Genomic DNA, 22,651 nt, shown 5'->3' on the forward strand with positions numbered 1-22,651 from the left:
TCCCTGCTCAGCAGGAAACCTGCTTCTCCCTCACCCACACCCCCTGCTTGTGTTCCCTCTCTCACTGTATCTCTGTCAAATAAATAAATAAAATCTTAAAAAAAAAAAAAAAATGAGCCATGGAAAGAACCAAGAAACCATGAAAAACAGAAGGCAACAGAAACTGCTCATGAGAATGAACAGATTTAGATTTAACAGAAAAAGCTCAAAGTAGCCAATATAAATATGTTTACAGAACTAAAGGAAAGCAGTAATAAAGAAACAAAGGAAAGTATGATGAGAGTGTTACATCATACAGGGAATATCAATGAAGAGAAATTATTTTGAAAAAGAAATAAGTGGTAATTCTGGAGTTATATAATAATTGAAATTTTTAAAAATTCACTAGAGACTAGGATCCATAGTAAATTTGAACTGACAGAGGAAGAATTAGCAAACTTGAGGACTATTCAAGCTGAAAAACAAGGGGAAAAATAAAAATAAACAGAGCTTCAGAGAACTATGAGATACTGTTAAGCACACCAACATGTGCATAATGGAAGTACTGGAAAGACAGAAAAGAAAAAATATCCAGAGAATAATGGGTAAAAACTTTCCAATTTTTTTGAAAAACACTAGCCTATACATCAGGAAGCTTAGTAAATTTGAGTAGGAAAGCCTTAGATATTGACAGAAGGCACATGTAATTAAAATGCTGAAAGCCAAAAATGAGAAAATCTTGAAAGCAGCAAAAGAAAAATGACTCAACACTAACAAGGGAACCCCTCACACCCACACCCAATAAGATTAACAGCTCACTTCTCAGCAGAAGCAATAGAGGCCAGAGTGCAGTGGAATAACACATTCAGACTGCTCAAAGAAAAACCTGCCAACCAAGAATCCTAGATCTAGCAAAACTGTTTTTCAAAATATGAGGGCCAAATAAAAACTTCAAGATGAACAAAAACTGAAGTCATTCAGTCTGAAAGCAAGTGATCCCACATGGTAATTCAAATCCACATGAAAAAACAAAAAGCACCAGTGAAAGTAAATGGGGAATTATAAAAGACCATTAGAAATGCATATGTTGTTCCTAAGTAATTTTATAAAGCAATTGTATAATAGATATATAATGTTTGCTTGGCCTACTACATATAGAAAGATGATATATCTATAATATACTTGCTCTGAGAGCACAAAGGAGGCAGGTGAGAGCAAAGTTTTATTGGGCTGAGTAAACTATAGGTGATAAAGTAGTAATTATGACAAAGTATTGTTGGATTTATAACATGAATAGCATATATAATGATTATACTAGAGTTTGGAGAGAAAAGGAATAGAGCTATATAGAAGTAGTGTTTATTTTTATCATTGGAATTAAGCTAATGTAGAGCTGAGACTGATTTTCATAAGTTAAGATGTATATGGTAAATTCTAGAACTTCTAAAAAAAAAAAAATACCCAAGAGAATAGTTTAAAAAAAAAAAACTTTAAATTAAAATGCTACGGGGTGCCTGGGTGGCTCAGTGGGTTAAAGCCTCTGCCTTTGGCTCAGGTCATGATCTCAGGGTCCTGGGATCAAGCCCCACATCAGGCTCTCTGCTCAGCAGGGAGCCCGCTTCCTCCCTGCCTCTCTGCCTACCTATGATGTCTGTCAAATAAATAAATAAAATCTTTAAAAAATAAATAAATAAAATGCTACACTAGAAATTCACTTATTCATAAGAAAAAAGCAAAAGGTAAAGTGATAAGCTTAAAAATAGCTATATCAGTAATAACATTAAATGTGAATGGATTAAACAATCCAAAGAGAGATTGGCAGGCAGGATTTTTAAAAAATCATGATCTGTACACAGTCTACATGTGATACACGTTAGGTTCAAAGAGAAATAAAATGAAAGACAAGGATGGGAAAGATAGGATTATGCAAATAGCAACCATAAGAAAGCTAAAGTGGCTATACAAATATCAAACAAAATATTTAAAACAAAAAGTTACCAGCAATAAAGAGGGATATTTTAAAAGGCCAATCCAGAAAAATATAACAGTTATAAACACAAGCGCCTAACAGCTGAGCACCAAAATACATTCAACAAAACCTGATATAAATGAAAAAAGGGGTGCCTGGCTGGCTCAGTCAGTACAGCATTTAACTTTAGATCTCAGGGTCGTGAGTTTGAACCTCATGTTTGGTGTAGAGATTAAAGAAAAATGGAAAATTCAATAACAGTGGTTGCAAGTTTCAATAACCCCACTTTCAATAGTGTGTAGAACTAAACAGAAGATCCACAGGAAGACTTGAACAATATGATAAACCAACTAGACCTAACATATCTGTAGAACACTTTATCCAGCAAGAGAATATATGTTCAAGTATACGTGAGACATATCCTAGGATAGGCCAAACAAACAAAAGTTTAAACAGATGGAAATAATGCAAAGTATGTTCTCTGATCCAAAAGGAATGAAATTAGAAATAAGTTAATAGGGGAAAAAAACGGGAAAATCAACAAGTATGTTAAAATTGAACAGCAGACTCCTAAACAACCAATGAGTCTACAGTCATACCACCCTGAACACACTTGATCTCATCTAAATAATGAGTCAAAGAAGAAATTACAAGGGGAATCAAAGTTCTTAAACATGAATGAAAATGAAGACATAACACACCAAAACTTAGGTAATGCAGCTAATGCAGCTCATATAGGGAAATTTATAGCTTTAAATGCTTTATTAAGAAAGAAGAAGAGGGGGCGCCTGGGTGGCTCAGTTGGTTAATAAGTGTCCAACTCTTCATTCTGACTCCGGTCATGATCTCATGATCATGGGATCAAGCCCCAAGTTGGGCTCTGCACTGGAGCCCTCCCCGCCCCGTTGTTTAAAAAAAAAAAAAAAAAAAAAAAAAAAGAAGAAGAAGAAGAAGAAAGAGGGGCACCTGGGTGGCCCAGGTAGTTAAGTGACCAAATTGATCTCAGCTCAAGTCTTGACCTCAGGGTTGTGGAGTTCAAGCCCTGCATTAGGCTTCACACTGGGCATGGAGCTTACTTTAAAAAAAAAAAAAAAAAAAAGGGAAGAAAGATCCTAAACCAGTAATCTAACCTTTCACTTTAAGGTATTAGAAAAATTAATTAATTAATTAAAATAAGCAGAGGAAAGGAAATAAGAGCAGAAATTAATGAAATAGAAACTAGAAAATCAATAGAGAAAAATCAGTGAACTCAAAAGCTGATGCTTAAGAAATATCAATAAAATTCACATTTAGCTAGATTGACCAACGGGGAAAAGGATTCAAATTGCTAGAATCAGAAATGGGGGGGAAAAAGGACATTACTACCAACTTTACAGAAATAAAAAGGGCTGTGAAGGAATACTATTCCAGGAACAAATATATGCCAAGAAATTAGATATCTATTTTTCTAATAGATATAGATGAAATGGACAAAATTCCTAGAAAGACAAACTGCTAAATCTGAATCAAGAAGAAATAGACAATTGAAATAGATCTATAACAAGTGTAACAATTGAACTAGTAATAAAAGAATCTACCTGCAAAGAAAAGCCCAGATCTAGATGGCTTCACCACTGAATTCTACCAGAACTTTAAAGAAGAATACCTGAACTTCACAAAATCTTCCAAAAAATAGAAGACAGTGAACACTTCCCAACTCATTTTATGAAGCCAGTATTATCCTCATCCAAACCAGAAAATAACAAGAAAACTACATACAAATATTTTTATGAGTGTGAATGCAAAAATCCTCAGCGAAATACAGCAAACTTAATCTAGCAATTTATAAAAATAATTTTATACCCTGATCAAGCAGGATTTAATCCAAGAATGCAAAGCAGATTCAATATTTGAAAATTACCATAAAATTACACTGTATCAGTAGAATAAAAAAAATCACAAGATCATCTCAATAAAAGCATATGACAAAAGCCAGCACCCTTGCATGATAAAAATACTAAAAAAATTGGAATAAAGAAAAGTGCCTCAACCTGATAAAAGCATCTACTAAAAACCCACTGTTATCATCATGCTCACTGGGGTAAAAGGGGATGTTTTCCTGCTAAGATAAGGAATAAGACAAGGATGCCTGCTCTCACTGCTTATTTCAACACTGTACTAGAGGTTATAGTCAAGACAAAAAAGATTGAAAAGGAAGAAGTCAACAGCTTCTATCTGCAGATGACCTGATTTCATATATACAAAATCCAAAGGAATTAAACTGTTGGTACTAATGAGTTCAGTAAGATTGGAAGATACATATCAGTATACAAAAATAAGTTTTATTTTTATACCTGATGTGAACAACCTGAAAATTCAGAAAATAATCTCATTCATAATAGATCAAAAAGAATAAAATACATAAGAATTAGCTTAACAAAAGTATAAATAACTCTGAAAACTACTATAAAACATTATTGAAAGAAATTGAAGATCAAAATAAATGAAAAAATGTCCCCTGTTCATGGATCAGAAGTCTTAATTTTCACGATGGCAATATTCCCCTATATGTAAGAGCTAAAACTATAATTAGATCAATTGAACTTCATCAGATTTAAAAACTTCCATGCTTCACAGTACACCATTAAGAAAGTGAAAAGACAACCACAGAATGGGGAAATATTTGCAAATCATTTATCTGATAAAGGGCTTATATCCAAAATATAAAAAGAGCTCCTACAATTCAATAATAGAAGAAATCACCCAAATAAAAAAATGGAGAAAGGATCTGAATAGACATTTCTCCAAAGAAGTTGCACAAATGGCCAATAAACACATGGAGAAATACTCAATATCCTTAGTCTCTAGGGAAATGCAAATCAAAACCACAAGATACTACTTCACACCCACTAAGATGGCTAGAATCAAAAAGTTTGATAACAAACTTTCTTCCATAACACATGTTTGCCAAGATGTAGAAAAATCAGAAGCCTCATACACTTACTGCTGGTGTAAATATAAGATGGTGCAGCCATATTGGAAAACAGTATGGCAGCTCCTCAAAAAGTTAAATATAGAGTTACCATATGTCTCCACAGTTCCACTCCTAGGTATATACCCAAGATAAATGAAAACATTTTGCCCAAACAAAAACTTATACACAAATGTTTGTAACAGCATTATACATAATAGCCAAAAGATTGAAACAACGCAAATGATTATCAACTGATGAATGGATAAACAAAATACAGTACATTCATACAGTGGAATATTATTCGGCACAAAGGAATGAAATACTGATATGTACCACAATTTGGATGAACCTGGAAAACATTACCCTAAAGGAATGAAGCCAGACACAAAAATCCATTTATTATATGATTCCAGTCATACGAAAGTCCAGAACAGGAAAATCTAGAAACAGAAGGTAGATTCAGGATTGCTTGGTGAGGGATGGGGTAGGTGGGGAGGATGATAGCCAAAGGGCATAAGGTTTCTTTCTGAAGTGATGAAAATATTCTAAAGTTGGCCATGATGATGGCTGTACATAACAATATACTAAAAACCACTGAACTGTACATTTTAAGTTGGTGAATTGTATGGTATATGAATTATATTTCACTTAAGCTATCTTTTTAAGATTTTATTTATTTGGGAGAGAGTGAGTGAGAAAGAGCAGGAGCATGCAGAGGTAGAAGGAGAAAGAGACTCCCCGCTGGGCAGGGGACTCAATTGGGACTCATGGGGCTCAATTCTGGGACTCTGGGATCATGACCTGAGCCGAAGGCAGACACTTAACCAACTGAGCCATTCAGGTGCCCTTCAGTTAAGCTATTAAAAAAAAAAAAAAAAAAAAGAACAAGAGAGATCTTTGTGTACTATTCTACAATAATCTCCAAAATATTTTGTTAAACAAGATGCAATAAAAAAAAATTATTTCACATCCTATGTGGTGGTAGTTGAATCTCTAAGTGAGTTAAAATTCATAGAACTATGTGACAAAAGAGAAAAGGATAATTTTATTGTATGATAATCTAAAAAAACTACATCTTAGAAAACAGAAATTGGAAGAGAAGAGAGGGATTGTCACAGAATTGGTCACCCTGGTAGTGAACATCGGGGAAGTCATCAAGAAGGAAGTCACACTTGATAGTACCTTGAAGGATGGTTTGGCTCTAGACAGATATTTAAGAAGAGATTTGATGAAAGGAAAATCATGTCAGGCAATGTTAATGACGAGCAAAAGTACAAGGTAGGGAATTTCTGACTAATTATTCAGTTTTGCTCAAAGGAAAGCTATCTACGAGAAAGAACAGATCAAATTGTGGATCTCCTTGCATGTCAGGTTAAGAATTAAGGGGCACCTGGGTGGCTTTGGCCCAGGTCATGATCTCAGGCTCCTGGGATCCAGCCCCATGTCAGGCTCCCTGCTCAGCGGGGAGTCTGTTCCTCCCTCTCCCTTTGCCCCTCCCCCACCCCGCTTGTGTGCTCTCTCTCTGAAATAAATAAAATCTTTAAAAAAAAAAAAAAGGAATTAAACATTATACAATCAGTGATGAGCCATGAAAGGAGTCTAATCAGAACTCCACCTTAAGTGGGTTACTGTATATAAAAATATTAGTAAGTAGGAGTCCAGTTAGAAGACTGTTGTAGCGGTTCAGTCAAGTGAGAATGAAGAACTGACCCAGGAGGTGGCGATCTGTGAGAGAAAGGAACAGATGGGGTTGACACTGTGGAGCATGTGGCTGGGGAGCGAGAGAAAAGACCAAAACCTGACAACAGGTTATGAGCCTGGGTGACTGGGATGCTAGCACTATCAAGAGAAGGAAGCGAAAGCAGAGAAGTTGATGATTTTGTTTGAGGAACTAGGAGGCCTCTAAAGAAGAGATTTAGAGTGGCAGTTTAAGAGAGAAGCTGTGTAACAGAGCAGAAAGAGAACATGGCCCATCTCTTCATCTATAAGAGATTTGGATTCCAAAGGCAGTATGTTATAGTGATTGAGAGCAAAGATTTTAGAACCCAACTTGCTGGGCTTAGCTACTCACTAGTGTTTTATTTAATCTTGGACATGTTATTTATGCCCCCTGGGCCTCGGATTCTGTAAAATGGGGATAATAATTATATACCTACCTAATATGACTGCTGTGGGGAATAGGTGTACGGACAGGTATCTTAGAACAATGCTTGGGACAAAGAAAGCTTCTTGTTTTATAGATGAAGTCCTTTTCGATCTGAAGATCCATTGTTGCGATTTGGCCAATTTCTGTGACATGCTATTCCAAGGTAGAGGTCAGGGCCAGAGATGCAGGTTAATCATTCCTTTCCTGAAGTAATATTAAACAGTGGTATGAGATACCAAAGGAGAAAATAGAAAGGGTAGATGAATGGCAAGGACAGATTTATTTGGGGTGGGGGGACAGTAGGCAGTGAAGGAACATTTGGAGAAAGAGAAAGCCAAGTGGAGTAGAAAAGACAATGTAAGGCAAGATCATCTTTTAGAGTGGAGACCGCTTGAGCTCAGTGTGAAGAATTATGGAACGTATCTGATGGACAGGGAGAAACGAAGATGAAAGCAAAGGAAATTCACAGATGGAGGATAGTTCTGTGAAAACTCAAGAGGAAGGAAGATAATTTCTTTGAATTGGGATAAAAGATAGGAAGGGTATATGGTGATGCAAATGAGCTGGGAAAGTTGGAATGCAAAGAGGCTCCTGTTGGAGAACTTCCTTTTTTCTTATATTAAATAAGAAACAAGGTCACCTGGGAAGAGAGGAAAGTAGGGAATAAATGTGAAGAGTGTTCCTAAGCAGCTTTAAATATTTTCTCAAATTCTTGTCCTTTGTATGAATGAAAAACAATTGATCCATGTCAATTATAATAGGTAGTATTTACTAAGCCTTTAATATCTGCTTAGCATCATGGTAAGAGCTTATTTCAAATTTAGAACTTAACAGGCAAATAGTATTACTCGAATTATCCACATATGACAGAGGGTAATGCATAACACAGAGAAAAGATTAGAAATTGCTCAAAGTTACCCAGCTAATAAGAGGTGGGATCAAGACAAGTCTACCTAATTGAGTTCTTAACAATCATGCTTTCTGAGGTTTTACTTTCAAATTTCATTAAAGCAGTGAAACATTGGTTCAAGAATATGCATGCATTAATGGGACAGAATACAAAATATAGAAAAATAGTTCATGTATACAGTGGAACATTTCATAAAGTCACCATTTCAAATAAGTAGGGAAAGGATGGCTTGGTTGATAAATTCATTGAGCAATTAATTTTTTTAATTAATTTGACCCTGTATTTTAAAATGTTTATAACAAAAATCAGAGCAGTGGTTGTCAGTGGGAGAGTACAAATTAGGGGGACAAGAGAACTTTCTGGGATAATAGGAATGTTCTATAATTTGATTATAGGTCCTTTTCTTTGGTTAAAACTCACTGAATTGTACATTTAAAATCTGTACATTTAACTGTATGTAGATTTTATCTCAATTTTAAAAGAGGGAAATCCATATGTAGGTTTCCAAGACATCATTACATGAAAAAAGGTACAGAATGAGACCAATGATGTGATACCATTTGTAGAGGAAAAAAAAAAAAAATAATTGCCACTGAACAAAAATATTGCTTTGGATCCACCCTCATGTATGTAAAGGTCTCGTGGGTCTTGGGTCTAACTGCCCTACTCCACCAAGAAGAGTCTTCCTCTAGTGTCAGTCTTCTATGTTCTTACAGTTCATTTATGCTCTAACATTAGTTAAGAGTAAATCTCTCCACTGTTTCTAATACTCATTGTTATAACATTCTCTGATGAAGAAAGATATTCTGTCAGCAAATCCTAACTGAAAAACACAACTTGTTTGTATAGTGTATTTTGAAAAGCAGACTAGTACGATGCAACCGGCATTGAACTAGAAGTTGTCAGGAGATCGAGTTCTTGTTCTGACTCTGCCACAGTCACACGGCTGTTTTGAACCAAACCATTTAATCTTTCTGGGCTTCAGTCTCCTTGTTGGTTAAAGACATGAGCATGAGTGGATGGGTGACTGAAGGTCCTTCCAGGCCTAAGATTCCGTAAGCCCATTTTATTCCCATGAACCTTCTATGAAATAGGTCAACTGACCTACAAGACTCCTGTGGAAAGTAAGATTTTCCTTTGCTTTTATTCTTTGGAACAGGTGACAACCAAAGCCAAGCAGCTGAAGGAGTCGGTTACCTGCTCCCCAGGTGAGTCAACACCCGCTTCATCCCACTAATCTAAAGTGATTCCTTCAAACATAAATCCCCTTTTATAATAACGACTTTAAATACAATGGTTTAGTAGTTTTGGCCAATGAACTCTGTTGGTCATATCCCTAAAAGGGGTCAAATTACAGGTACCAACAAAACAATTCAGCCCTACACACACACACACACACACACACACACAGAGTGATGGAGTTAATATGTTAAAAAATCTATGAAAGCCTGTTCTTTGCTAGTATTAGGTGTAGGGGGCACATAGGGGGAAGCCACTCTGCACACCCCACAAATGCTCTGTGCGCTTCCTACACGGCGCACCTCCTTACCACCAGGCACACAGGGCAGTCTTTCAGAATAGACAAGCAGCTTTCCCAAGAATTCTATATTTCTCAAAATGTGTTTCCTCCAAATTAACTGCAATTTTCCTAGAGTCTCTGTACTCTTTGCTTGGAGCCAGGAAGAAAATACTTCCTAACGCCTTCCAACTTAAATACACATCCCAAAGAAAGCAATACAGGTGAGCAAACCCAGAAAGTCATCCCCAGTGCTCTGCAAGCTTCAGGAAAGAGGGCATTTCCAGATTCCTTTCCCACAGACAGTTATTTGTCGGCACAGAGGCTGAAATAGGCAATGAGAGGCTGTGTGAAAGAAGCCTGCCTCCAAGACACTCTCCGAAATGTATTCTTGGAAAGGCGGTGTGGTGTAGACTGTTGCACAGATACAGATCTTACTAGAGAATCGGTGGAGCGGGTAAAAAGTACGAACAGAGTAAGAGCTGTGACGTTGAACATTCGCGGGTATCTCGGAGATGGCACCCGTGGCTGGGAGACAGAGTCTGTTTGCCCCTTACTGTCCAACATGGCAGCACCTTTGAGCGGAGAGCGGGTCCCACAGTCAGTGGCTCACCCACAGATGGTAAGCATAGATAGCACAAGGTTTGGCAGATTCACTTTAGCTTTGCTAATGGAATTAGTAACAATTCTGGATGGTAAAGAACATCCTTCCTTACCTAAAAAGTGGCAGGTTACTCCTTCTTGAAGTGCTCTTTGCATTCTTTGCTCACAGCCAGACTGTATATAATCCACTGTCCCTCAAAGTGTTGGGAAGGACAGAAACTTGGAATCGGGCAGAATTTGGGGTCAAATGCCACCTCTGCTGCTTTCTGAGCCTGATTTTTGTCATCTGTAGAATTAGGACAAGGATACCTATTTTTCTAGAATACTGTAAAATTTAAGTAAAATAATATATGCAGAAGGCCTTATTACCACACTGTCTGCTGTGTTGGGGGCAGTGTTGTTACTCTTGTCACCTGACCTGACCCGCCCTTCTGTCCGTGTGATGTGTCCTTCCTCACAGGAATGGTCAGACTCTCTGAACTCAGATCTACAGCTCAGAATTCCAGGCCCACCAAGGCCACCACGGCCTTGCCAGATGACATCATCACCCAACGAGAAGATCTAAAGCAGGCTGGGGAGGAGGAGGAGGACGAGCAAGAGGATGACTACGACGAGCAGGAGGCAGTGGTCCTGGAAAGCCGGCCACGGAGGCGAAGGCCAGCCAGGCTGCCTGAGGCCACGGCGAAGGTGGAGCTAGAGGAGAAGTTCAGAGGAAAGAGGCAGAAGGACTTTGATATATCAGAACAAAAGGAATCCAGCGATGAGGAGAGCCAGAAGAAAGACAGAACTCGTGCTGCCGAGGAGCCCTGGACTCAGAGTCAACAGAAACTTCTGGAATTAGCATTACAGCAGTACCCAAAGGGATCCTCTGACCGCTGGGACAAAATCGCCAAATGTGTCCCGTCTAAGAGTAAGGTGGGTGAGGGAGAGGGAAGGAGGCCTCTGCACTGGTTTTAGAATACACTGAAGTGGCTGTGGCAGCCCCCCGGTTCTTCACCTTATTCCTACGCTTCTCTCTCCAGCTGCCCACATGATCTTACTTGACCAGTGGTCTTCCAGTGTAGTTCTCCTGACAGCACGTTGAATCTGTGCCCCGGACTGACTAGTGTGTATAAATGAGGTCGAGATTCGAAAGTAACCATTCTATATAGACCAGTGGATTTCCTCAGGGAAAATTCCATGTAGAGAACATAAGTTTCATCCACAACAAGTCTGCCAAATTTCTGGAGCATTCGCCCCAGTCTGGCAGTCTGAAAGCTGCCCGGGACAGCTGGCCCGTAGCCTCATCACACAAGGGTGGCAGGAGCGGCTGTGCAGGCTGGCAGGCCCTCCCTCACCGGTAGAGGCTCCCGTAACCTGCATCAGAGGGGACACTGCCATCTTGCTCTACAACGAGCCTTCGCCCAAGAGCGTATGTGTGGTAGGTGATTGTGTCGTTGTGGTCATCAGACCTGCAGGGCACGTCACTCCAGACTCTGCAGCCGCCTGCGGCTGACTTGAGGAAGGCGGGGGTGGGCGTCCGGGCAAGGACATTTAGGATTCAGCCCCCCCTGGAGCCTTGACTGTTTTTACTTAGCTCTTTTCCCTGTTTACAGCAGTTAGGATCTGCTGAAATACACCTGCAGATAGTTCTCAAACGAAACCTCAGACAGGCGGGCAGATGGGCTGCCCCCGGGAAAGCCAGCCCCTCACCCCAGTCTTTGCCCGCTGTCTGCCAGCTCAGGGCTGTGGAGCTTGTGGTGTGAGCCTCCCATTCAGGCCCTTCGTGAGACACACACTGTCTCCTGGGTTCCTTTCCTTGTCGCTCTCCTCTCAGTCTGAGGCACCAGGAATGCTGAGAAATCGAAAGAACGAGTCTCCTCTGCCTTCTGTGCCTATATCACTCAGTAGCCTCTGGGCACATTGATGTTCATTTACATTCTTATTTTTTTTTTTAATTGAAATTCTATGTTGGAAAATCTAGCTCGTGGCCATGAATGTCCCCGTGTGTACAGGTCTAGTTATCTATCACCTACTTGAAAATGATGAAGTTGAGAATTCCCGGGGAGAAAAATAAACCATTAGCATTTGATCTATTTGAGAAACACAGATTCACCCAGCCTCTCCAACTGGTTTGCCAGAAGTAATTATTTTCCCTGAATTTCTCTAGCATCTGTCAGGACACAGGCATCTACATGTGTGATGAATTGACATTGGCTTAAAATGAAGGAGCTGGAACTGTGGATTCCTAAGGATAGAACATTCAGAAACTCATTGCCTCAGGGTTTGGAAAGCATCCTGTTTGAACCAGAAATAAGCAGCACTTTTATTGTCCTGCAAGTGGTCCCTTTAAGCCTTGACTTTAGAACCAATTTGGGGAGAGGTTGCCTGCCGGCTCTGCCTGCTCTGGAGCCGCTCCCTGTAGGCCCTGAAAGGGGAGCCTTTGCCGGAGGCGCATCCTGGGTTGGAGTGGTGGGGGGGTGCTCAGGGCTCCGGTGGGCCGCGCTGTCCTCAGTGAAATGTTGGGGCTGCACTGAAGTCACGCACTAGCTTGTGCTAGTGGGCAGCAGAGTTAGAAGAAAAGGCGGATATTTTCAAAGACCCTATACAGGTAGTCTCTGGGGAGCCAGAAAAAGCACTTATATGAAGAAACTCTCACACCACAGCTAAGCTCGAATCCTAGGAAGAGAATGAACGTCCATGCTCTGTCCGTGGCTGATCAAAGCATCTGGCACGGAGCAGAAATCATTTCACACTCGACCTCAAGTTAGTGAAGGCTTCCAGTGCCTTTGAGGGGAGTATACTTTGAACAGAAACAGAAATGGATTCTGGAAAGTACCTTGTGACAAGCACGAGAGTAATAAGGCCCCTCCTTAGCCTCCCCCCAGCTCTGCGTTAGTCCTGTGTCCTCACCCCACGGGGTGACAGCTGCAGGCAGCTGGGATCTGAAGCTGGTAGTCCTGTGGCGACGGGCCGGAGGATGTGGGGGGCGGGAGCTGGGACAAGCTGGAGGAAGTCTGACACACGGCCTGCCAGGGTCCTAGGAGGCCAACGAGGCCACCGCAGGAAGGTCCCGGCAGCCCCTTAAGGAGAGGCAAACCCAGATGAGAAAGGGCGTCATGAATGCCTGGCCTCAAGTGTTTTGGCTTCTCTGATAGGGCCACGTGATGTTATAGTAAAATATAAAATGATCATTTTTAGATCATTATTGTTAGCAAGTTGGAAGTCATAATCACAGTAACAGTGGTGCGCCTGACACACAGCAGCCCGGGGCCCCTCAGCCCGGGCATTCACACTCCCGCTGGGCAGGACTTCCGCCAGCCTTCCCCGGGCACCTGTGTGGCCTGCTCTACGGTGAGCAGCTGCACCCAGCCAGCCAGTCGCAGGCAGGCTCCGCGCCGAGCGAACAGACTCGAGGCCGCCCCACTCACGCGGGGTGCGGCCAGCAGTCAGGCCACCGCGGGCTCAGCCACGACACTCACTGGCTTGTGGAAATAACCGTCTCACCTCTCTTCTTCTCTTCCTACAGGAAGACTGTATCGCTAGATACAAGTTGCTGGTTGAACTGGTCCAAAAGAAAAAACAAGCTAAAAGCTGAATATTCTGGAAGATGATGTTCACCTTCATTTTCCAAAAGTGATTATTTTAGAAGTCTTATGCAGAAATTTGCATTTTGTACCTCAGTATTTCTATACGTCATGTGCCTTAGTAAAACAAAACAAAAAAATTAAAAAAATCTTTTTAAATGTTGTGCTATATTGTTTAAACAAAGACTGTGTTAAAGGAGAAAAAAGATCTGGGTATTTTACAGATTATTTTCTTTCTCATCATTACGAAGTTTACTTTCCTGCAAACAAACTCAATAGCGCCAACAATCGGCAAACACAGAACTTTGAAGGAACACAGGAGTGAACGAACGTGTACAAATTAACGTAATGTGCGTCTTTGACCAAAGAACCCACCACTTTCAGAAGCCAATGGGTAGCCGGCCGCAGGAGCTCAGGAAGACAGATACCCGCTCACTTTAGAGCTAGCTGGCTAAGAATTGTGTGCGGCTATCTTCATTAGTTATATCTATCTAGAAAAAAAAGTCAGTCTACATGAATAAGGATAGAAGGCGATGACGGGGAGAACCCCCCAAGCTAGGCTGGTGGGCAGAGTTGCGGACCCCACTAGAGCCCGCAGATGATGTGGGAAGGGGGTGTCAAGAACCCCGGCAACCCGCTGGCAGCCCCCTTCTCCAGGCCCAGCGCCTCCCCTTTCCAGGGCCACCAGGGGCAGACTTAGCTACTGACACTTCAAGGCCCAGCTCTGTGACATGGCGTGTCTTGGTTTACTCCTTTGTCTCCATTCCTCGACTGGGGGAGTAGGAAATAATGGTAGCTGCTGCATAGGCTGTTAGGACAATCAAGCAAGAAAATCTGCTTAAGACCTTTAACGTCGCACTGGGCACGGGAAAATATAAGTGCTCTTCATCTGTCTTTATCCGTCCAGTCTTCCCGTTACCGTCACTTTAAGAGGCCACCGGCACATGAGAGGACTGGGGGGGTCTGATGGGACCCACCCACACCTCACCTCCTGCCCACTGCCCTTCCTTGCCTGGGGAGCCCCAGCTCACTGGGGGGCTCCCAGATGCTGCAAAGTCTCTTGTTCTGGCTGTGTTGTCTTCAGGGAAGGAGTCTACATATTGCACTAGGTACCCCCCAAAAAGCCTTTTACAGCCTCTGCTGTAGGATTTATCCTAACACGGCCCACGGGCAAGGGGGCCCACGGACGTGGTCTCTGATAACAAGGGGTTCAGGCCCCAGCTTTGCTGCCTCTGACCTGGGGCCTGGAACCACCTCCCTTCAGCCTCTCCATGCTCATTTCCTGCCCCGAGAACTCAGGCGCGAAGTGTTGGTGAGTGGCGTCACGTGAAGGAAAAGGCCTTCAGGCTGGTCCAGTCCCCGCCCTCACCTCTTCCTCGGTTACAGTCTAAGGAAAGGGCAGAGTTTTAGAGTCAAAAGAGCCACATCTGAATCTTAGGCCAAGCGCAGTAAGCAAAGAGTGGGAACCGAGCCATGAAAATTGTTTGGAATGCTTGGGGTTCGGAAGGAGGCGGGGGAGGGCCAGGCAGGGAGCGTGGACACAGGCTAGAGGCACAGGATTCAGTTCAATTCTTCGAGGTCCACACCCACGACCCCAGCAGAGGACAAACAGCAGCACAGACAACAGTCCATTTCTCTAGGATTTGGAAAGCCCTGGGTGGCGATGGGCGTCCCCTTTGCTGATGCCATCTGGCTGCCCCATCCCCAGCGTCTCAACACCACCCCCCTCCACAGCCAGGTGGAGCCCACAGGGGAGCCAAGGCTTTGAGGCCTTTACCCCTCCTCTTCTGGAGGACAGGTCTTTTATCCTTTAGTGATTTAGGTTTACGTTCTCCACTGGGACAAAATTCTCCCAGCTTCCATTTCTTTAAACCACTCAGAGCGCCTACTTTCACGCCTGCTCACATGTCGACATCTCACAGAACCCCCAACTGGCTGACCAGGTTGCGCCCAGCAGCCAGCTCTCCTGCCCTTGGGAGGGGCCAGCCCCACTCCATGGGGACTCGGGAGGTGGCAGGCTGTGCGGGCTGAGTGGAGTTCTTTCTCAGCTGCGCCTTACCCAGCTTTCTTTGTGGAAACAGACCACAAGGCTTGGATTTCCAGCAAGGAATCTACTCCTTCTGTGGCATCTGTGTGGGGAAACATCTAGAAGTCCTACACAAGCCCTTCACCCTGATCAGTCACGTGGGCTGGGTCAGCCCAGCCCAGCCACATTCAATTTTGGCTGGAATATTGCAGCCAGTGGGTTTTCTCTGCCATGGGTGTGTTTTCGAATTCCCCGCTCAGTTTTAGAATCAGATCACAAGTTTCTACTATAACTGTTTTGAGAGAACTTAAACACCTCTTCCCTCCAGACTTTTTTTTTTAAAAGATCTTATTTATTTGACAGAGAGAGAGAGATCACAAGTAGGCAGAAAGGCAAGCAGAGAGAGAGGGAGAAGCAGGCTCCCCGCTGAGCAGAGAGCCCGAAATGGGGCTTGATCCCAGGACCCTGGGACCATGACCTGAGCTGAAGGCAGAGGCTTTAACCCATTGAGCCACCCAGGCGCCCCTTACCTCCAGACTTTTTGTCATGTGCCAGTCCCACTCCCCACACCACGTCCACCTACCCCTTTGAAAGCTGAGAACTAATCCCTTTAAAATACCAGCTATTTCATTCCTACTTATGTCTGTGGGGTATTTGTTGTAGTTGTTTTTAGCAATTAGGTTTTTTCCTAGAATTTAAAGGGCCAGTTTAAATTGTGATATTCTGTACATGGAATGGACCATATACTGTGCAGGACGGTCCCGGTTTACACCTGTCTCAATCCACCGCTTGGACAGTGTGTTACGTGGTCACGGATCCATGTGGGATCGCTAGCAGATGGCCGGTCCCCGAGGCCCTTGAGTGATTCTGAATTCCCCGTGCGGAACGACAGCTGGGAGACTTCAGCAGGCATTCAGTTTGCCTTTGCCCTAGAAAGCCCTAAAGGGTAGAGGGGTTATGTGGATCCTGACCCCTGTTCCTCCTTAGGGACCCAACCCACTCAGGGGAAACAGAGGCATGGGACACACCTGAGTCAAGCCCAGCCTGACCGGGGGCTCCTGCAACGGGCCCTTCTGACACCAGCGCTCACGGCCTTCCACACCCTCACCACAGGCTACCCATGTGGTCCCAGTACCTTCAAGAGCGAGCTGGGGCTCTGTCCGAGGGCTGAGGGGCAGGGAAGCCTCAGAGTGGGACCAAACAGCTTAGATTAGTCAAGATTGTTCATTGGTAAAAACAGATTGTGACATTCAGTCCTAAATCTTAAAGTTGCTTCTCAGCAAATGGTCCTAAGACAAAGCCAGCTTTCCAAATAACGGGCTGAGAATAAGCATCGTGCTCTCAGGTCACAGCACCCCCCCAACCCCCACCCCGTGTCACCTCACATCCGCTCTGCACACCGGTGGGTGCTCCCGCCAGGGACAGCATGGCCGCGGGACACCTCAGGGCGCTGGGCCCCTGGTTCTCCTACAGCCTTCCCAGGGTATAGCCAAGGATCAGAGGCCCTGTTACACACGGGAAAGGTGGTGGGGGTGGCCCAGGTCTGGCCTGCAAACCTGGGGAAGTGACTTTGCTTTGGGCCATTTGTAGCAATGAACTGTCTGGCTTCCCCTGCAAGAGCCCCGCGTCAGCTCCACCTGTAGCTAGGGGATCATGGCGGGGCGGCCTCGAAGCCACCCCTCTGTCTTGGCAACAGTCCCAGTCTCCTGTTTGAGTAAACTACTTGGCCTTCAGCCTTAGACTTTATTCACTGGAGAGCTAAATTAACACGCTGTAAAACTGAGCGGCTACAATTATTTTCCTCTGGTCTGCTGGAAAAAAAGAACAGCTTCATGTAGAATAAAAAAAGGGAAATCACTTCATCAATCTGATTCCCAGGCGGAAACTACTAGTGTCTGAAAGGGCAGTGTCCCAAGGCAAGCTGGGGACGATTCCCAGTGCTGTTGCATCCCCGGGTGGGTGGGGGGGGAATGGGGGACGGGGGGGGGAGGGTGGCAGGGAAGACCTCTTGTCCTTCCCCCTGCCCCGCACTACTCCCAGGTGGAAACCTACCCCACAGGGTTCTCGAACCCAGCTCCCTGCCTCATACCCTCTGCTGGAGCCTCCCGTTTGGAAAGTGCTCTGGGAATGAAAGGAAAATACACCCCCAACGGTTCCCTCTTGCCTTCGCTGCCTCTAACAAGCCAGGTGTGTGAGGGTCCCCGGATCAGTGTGTCCTGAATTATTACAGGAGTTTTACTCGCCCAAGTCCACCTTCAGTGACCACAGTTTAAAAAAGAATCCCAGTTTTACAAAAGGAAATGCATCAAGATTTGAGTGGCAATGAGCCCTATTCAGGAGGTCCTGAGTTGTAAAAGCAAATGAACAGTCTGTTAGGTTTTGTTTTCCATCATTACGCAAAAAATTTCTTTAAAGAATTGTAAAAATTTGCGAGGAAATATCAAATTGTTTATCCCAAATTATCTTGGTTCCAATCTGTTTCACGAAGGAAGATGTTACGTCGGCGAACAGTAGATGTCTCTAGACGTTAGACTGCAGCTGGTCGCCCTTTTTAAGAGGCTTGGCTTAAGGAGTGCCTACTGGAAATCTCTTGGGCTAAAATGAGATCTATCCTGTTATGTTAGAACTGCAATTTAAGAATTAGATGTGGGCATTTTCACCTGGGGCAGCCTGACCAGAGCAGGAGAGAGGAGCATCCCGGCTGGGGCCGGGACAGGAAGGCAGGCACCGGGATGTACCAGAGACAGTGACCCCAAACTTGTTTCAATCCTGAGACCAGTGGCCTCCACATCCTCCACCGGCTCAGCTCCCAACTACTGGCAGCAAAGACACCCACCCTCATTCCCAGCAAACTGCAGGGGCCCGGGCCTAGCCCGGTGCCACTTGCCCTAAGAGCAAGGTTGCACCCCCAGGCTATGACCCTGACACTGTGTGTGTGTGTCCAAGCCTTTTTTGGTATCTTTTTCCTGGTCTTGGGTTGGACATTGATTCCAAAAAGCAAACCAAACACAGAGCTGCAGGAATGGAGAAAGAAGACTGCTCTGACAGAGGAATGAGTAAATATAGGTCATAGGAAAGGCACTTTCAGGAACCGACAACATGCAAAGCCATGACAGTGTCAGGGCGGGCCGGCGTGTTACAAGGTCACAGTCCTGCCTGCTCCAAGGCTTGCAGCCAGCAGAGCCACACTCGTCCTGCAGTGAAATCCAAGACTAAGCATCCAGGTTGTGATTTAAACGTCAAAGCTTCACACTGGAAGGAGGACCAAGCCCCTGGGAGGCACAGCTGGGAGGAGAGGCTTTTGGGCACCCCGCCAGTTCCAGGGGTGACCAGGGGACAGGGATCTCCCTGCACTGCACTCCAGCAGCTGTAAAGCTTGAGCCCTGAGCCCAGGAAGGAGAAAGGAGTTCCCAGAGGGCCTGAGGGGCCAGGAAGAGGCAGGAGGGTGGCCTGAGGCCAACGGCACCCCGAGGCCAGCAAGGCCAGCAGGACCTAACCCCTGCGGTTCTCCAACTGGCTGCACTCTGGACTTGTGGGGGACCCTGAAAGTGCAGGTGCCTGCCACCACAGCAGGGGCTTGGGTTCCCTGCTTCTGGTTGGAGCGAGCCTGCTCAGGGTCCCCCCTGCAGGGGACTCCAACGCTCAGCCACAGGGGACAGCCTCTGCACAAGGCCAAGGGTTTGCAAAGGAAAGGTACACCTTATTTTATTCAAAGAAGCTTCTGCACGTGAAGAGTTCAGCTGCAGAAAACACCTGTCTGTGCTTGCGCTGGGAGGGGACCAGGAGAGCCAGAGAAAGTCACGCCGGGAACAGCAGTGGTGCCAAACATGTAAAATTCTCCTAATTAATCCGTCTGCTTGTTAAGTGAGCCAAGTGAAAAAACACCAGATGCATCAATCAGAATTTGAGGGAAATCAAATTAACTCGATCAGCAAAAAAGTGCATTTCTTCAAACTTCAGAAGGCACCCTCAGAATCTGAATGCTCAGAGTTCCTTGCCCTGCTCTGCGAGGTCCTTCTCCCTCCGGGCCTCACACCTGGCGGTGCCCTCCTCAGGTCACGTGGACTCGTGCCATCAGTCGGGCCCCTCACTGACCCCAAGCACCACCCAAGGGCCCCTGCGGTCCCCACAGCCCTCTCTAGCTGCGGCCCCAAGACACGCTTAACTGTTTGATCCCACAGCCCCCGCCCCGCCAAGCCTTCATGGCCAGGGGGCCGCGCTGCCTTTCAACTTTGTGAGGCCTCCAGTTCCCTTGGGAATGAAGCACATGTAAATAAACCCGGGGCCTCCCCGGCTGGTCCTCAGATTCCTGCGCAGGTGACCCCAGGCCACCCCGCCCAACAGCCGCTGCTCACCTGAGGCCAGACCGGGTCACACCCTCGGGAATCTCCAGGCCTCCCACCTGCAAACAAGAGGTTCAGGGACACCCCTACCCCCTGCCCAGTCTGCGAAACAAGACCGTGTGTACAAATCTCCAGCCCAGAGCCCACGACACAGTCCATCACTTCCTGGCCCCTAGAAGCCTCCACTAGGTGCCTCAGCCCCTTTCTCTGGTGTGTCCTACTCAGCGGTCACCTCCCTGCCAAGAGACTCCAGCTGGCCTTTCTTCCCCAGGCCTTCCATGACCTTGTCCGTGTCCCTTCCCCGGCTTTCGGGGTCCAGCCTATGCCAAGCACAGTGGGACTGGGGAGCACAGCCCGGAACGCCCGGCACAGGCCAGGACCCGCAGGTGCAGGGCCACCACCTGCCCCAGGAATGATGCCAACCACCAGGGAAAGGCCCGGGGAGGAAGCCGCCTCGGCTTGCTGGAGCCTCCCGGGGAGGGGACCATGAGGGGCAGGAGCTCCAGCCCGACGCCCCAGGGGGGCCTTGTCTGCTCCCAGCAGGCCCAGGGGGCGGAGGATCACGAAGTGCTTTCTACCTTATTCGCCTCAGACGATGTCCTAGAAGACTTGCAGCAATTCACATGTGGGCGGCTGGGGCGTCATTCGCCCTTTCCACTCCTCAGCTTCCCATCTGCAAACCGCAAGACAACATGGGCCTCTCAGGACTGCGTGGGGACGGATGGAGACTGGAGACAAGGCCCACGAGCTGAAGGGGCTCCACGAGGCCGGGGCTCGCAGCCTGCCCTAGGTGTTCGCCGGGTGGCCCTTCTGGCCATTGCCCCACTCCTGCCACAGTGGGCCCTGGGGGGCAGGGGACCAGGGAGGTGCAATCTTACATACCCAAGGCCTTAAAACTGGTTCACCCTGTAAGAAACCATGTCAAGCACTGTGCACAAAACCTGAAGACTGAACCCGAGTCCCCTGAAGCTGCCCTGGGGGTCTGAGAATCTCCAGTGAACACCAGGCCCACCAAGAGGCAGTACAGGGGCACCGGCTATGTGGGTGCTGTATTTTCCCAGGACCCAGATCTGGAAGATCCATTCGCCCTTCTGACCTCCCTCCTCCTTCCCCTCCACCTCCCCTCAGAGTCTGCAGGCGGTGAGCTGCCTCCTGTGACCGCGGGTTGTCCAAACCGCACGGTGGCCGCTCCACGAGCTTTTTCACAAACCCAGCACCTTTCCAGCCTCATGTTCTGGGCCCACTCCACGCCGTTTGAGAAGCTCACACCCACCTCCCTGAAACCAGTTTCCCACAGCCCTGCAGGGTCATCCTGCACCACGCCTCCCGCTCTCCTGCCTTCTCTCCTCCACTGATTGTTGGGCTCCCTCTCCCCCAAAACCGAGGAGCCTAGGAGTCTGGAGCTCCTGCTCCATGTGCTACCCCTTTCCCTCCTGCCCCGGCAGATACATCCCTGGGTGGTGTTAAGAGAAGATCTTGGCCAAGAGTAATGGCTTTCCTTTGGAAGATTTGCTAGTAATAAAGAGGGTTTCAAGCTGTGGGCCCAAGAAACTGGTCATCAGAAAGTATCCTTTCTAGAAGAGTCCATGCTCACATAAAGATGACACACTGACACTTGTTGGAAAGGACCTGTCGGGATTTGGGAAAACTGCACATCTGACCCACAAAAGTACTGAGTTATACCAGATACAAAATTCAGTTTCTAATATGTCGCAAGTATCTGTCACTTTTTATTTAAGTGATAAAAGCAGGGCACAAAATTATGTGTGTACTATGATTCAACTCTGTAGGAAGAGTATATATCTATATGAAAAGAGATAGGGATATTGGCTATCTGTGTATATTTTAATATAAAAATTGCCAGTAGAAAGTTGAAAATAGAGCTATCCTAACGACCCAGCAATTGCACTACCGGGTATTTACCCTAAAGATACAAATGTAGTGATCCAAAGTGGCACATGCACCCGAATGTTTATAGCAGCAATGTCCACAATAGCCAAACTATGGAAAGAACCTAGCTGTCCATCAACAGATGAATGGATAAAGAAGATGAGGTATGTATATATGGTGGAATAGTATGCAGCCATCAAAAGAAAGGAAATCTTGCCATTTGCGACGACATGGATGGAACTAGAGGGTATTATACTTAGCAAAATAAGTCAATCAGAGAAAGACAACTATCATATGATCTCCCCGATATGAGGAAGTAGAGATGCAACGTGGGGGGTTTAGGGGGTAGGAAAAGAATAAATGAAACAAGATGGTATTGGGAGGGAGATAAACCATCAAAGACTCTTAATCTCACAAACTGAGGGTTGCTGAGGGAAGGGGGGTCGGGAGAGGGTGGTGGGGTTATGGCCATTGGGGAAGGTGTGTGAGTGCTGTGAAGTGTGTAAACCTGGTGATTCACATACCTGTACCCCTAGGGTTAATAATACATTATATGTCAATAAAAAAAATAAAAAATTTTAAAAATTGCCAGTAGAATGATGCAGTAAGTGAGACATTTCCTTTTTTTCTAGTTTCCAAATTTTTGGAAAAGTCATGACAACTGGTAATTTAAACAAGTATGTTCAGGCCAGCACTTAACTGGATTATAAGCACCTTGAGGGCTCTGTTCGTTCTTGTTCACCAACTGCT

The 22,651-nt window shown here is 45.3% G+C and overlaps 1 protein-coding gene across 1 annotated transcript in view; it reads left to right on the plus strand.

Annotated features, from left to right (window-relative positions):
* DNAJC1 (DnaJ heat shock protein family (Hsp40) member C1) overlaps positions 1-13,797 on the plus strand; it is a 215,946-nt gene extending 202,149 nt beyond the window's left edge. Inside the window, exons 10-12 of the mRNA XM_032880835.1 lie at positions 9,117-9,165; positions 10,537-10,991; positions 13,585-13,797. Coding sequence (XP_032736726.1) covers positions 9,117-9,165; positions 10,537-10,991; positions 13,585-13,653 — 573 coding nt within the window. The 3' untranslated portion in view covers positions 13,654-13,797. The remainder of the gene's footprint in view (positions 1-9,116; positions 9,166-10,536; positions 10,992-13,584) is intronic.
* Positions 13,798-22,651: the final 8,854 nt, after the last annotated feature.

This window comes from Lontra canadensis, unplaced genomic scaffold (assembly GCF_010015895.1).
Source record: "Lontra canadensis isolate GAN:19392208 unplaced genomic scaffold, GSC_riverotter_1.0 scaffold72, whole genome shotgun sequence".
Taxonomy (NCBI): Eukaryota; Metazoa; Chordata; class Mammalia; order Carnivora; family Mustelidae; genus Lontra; species Lontra canadensis.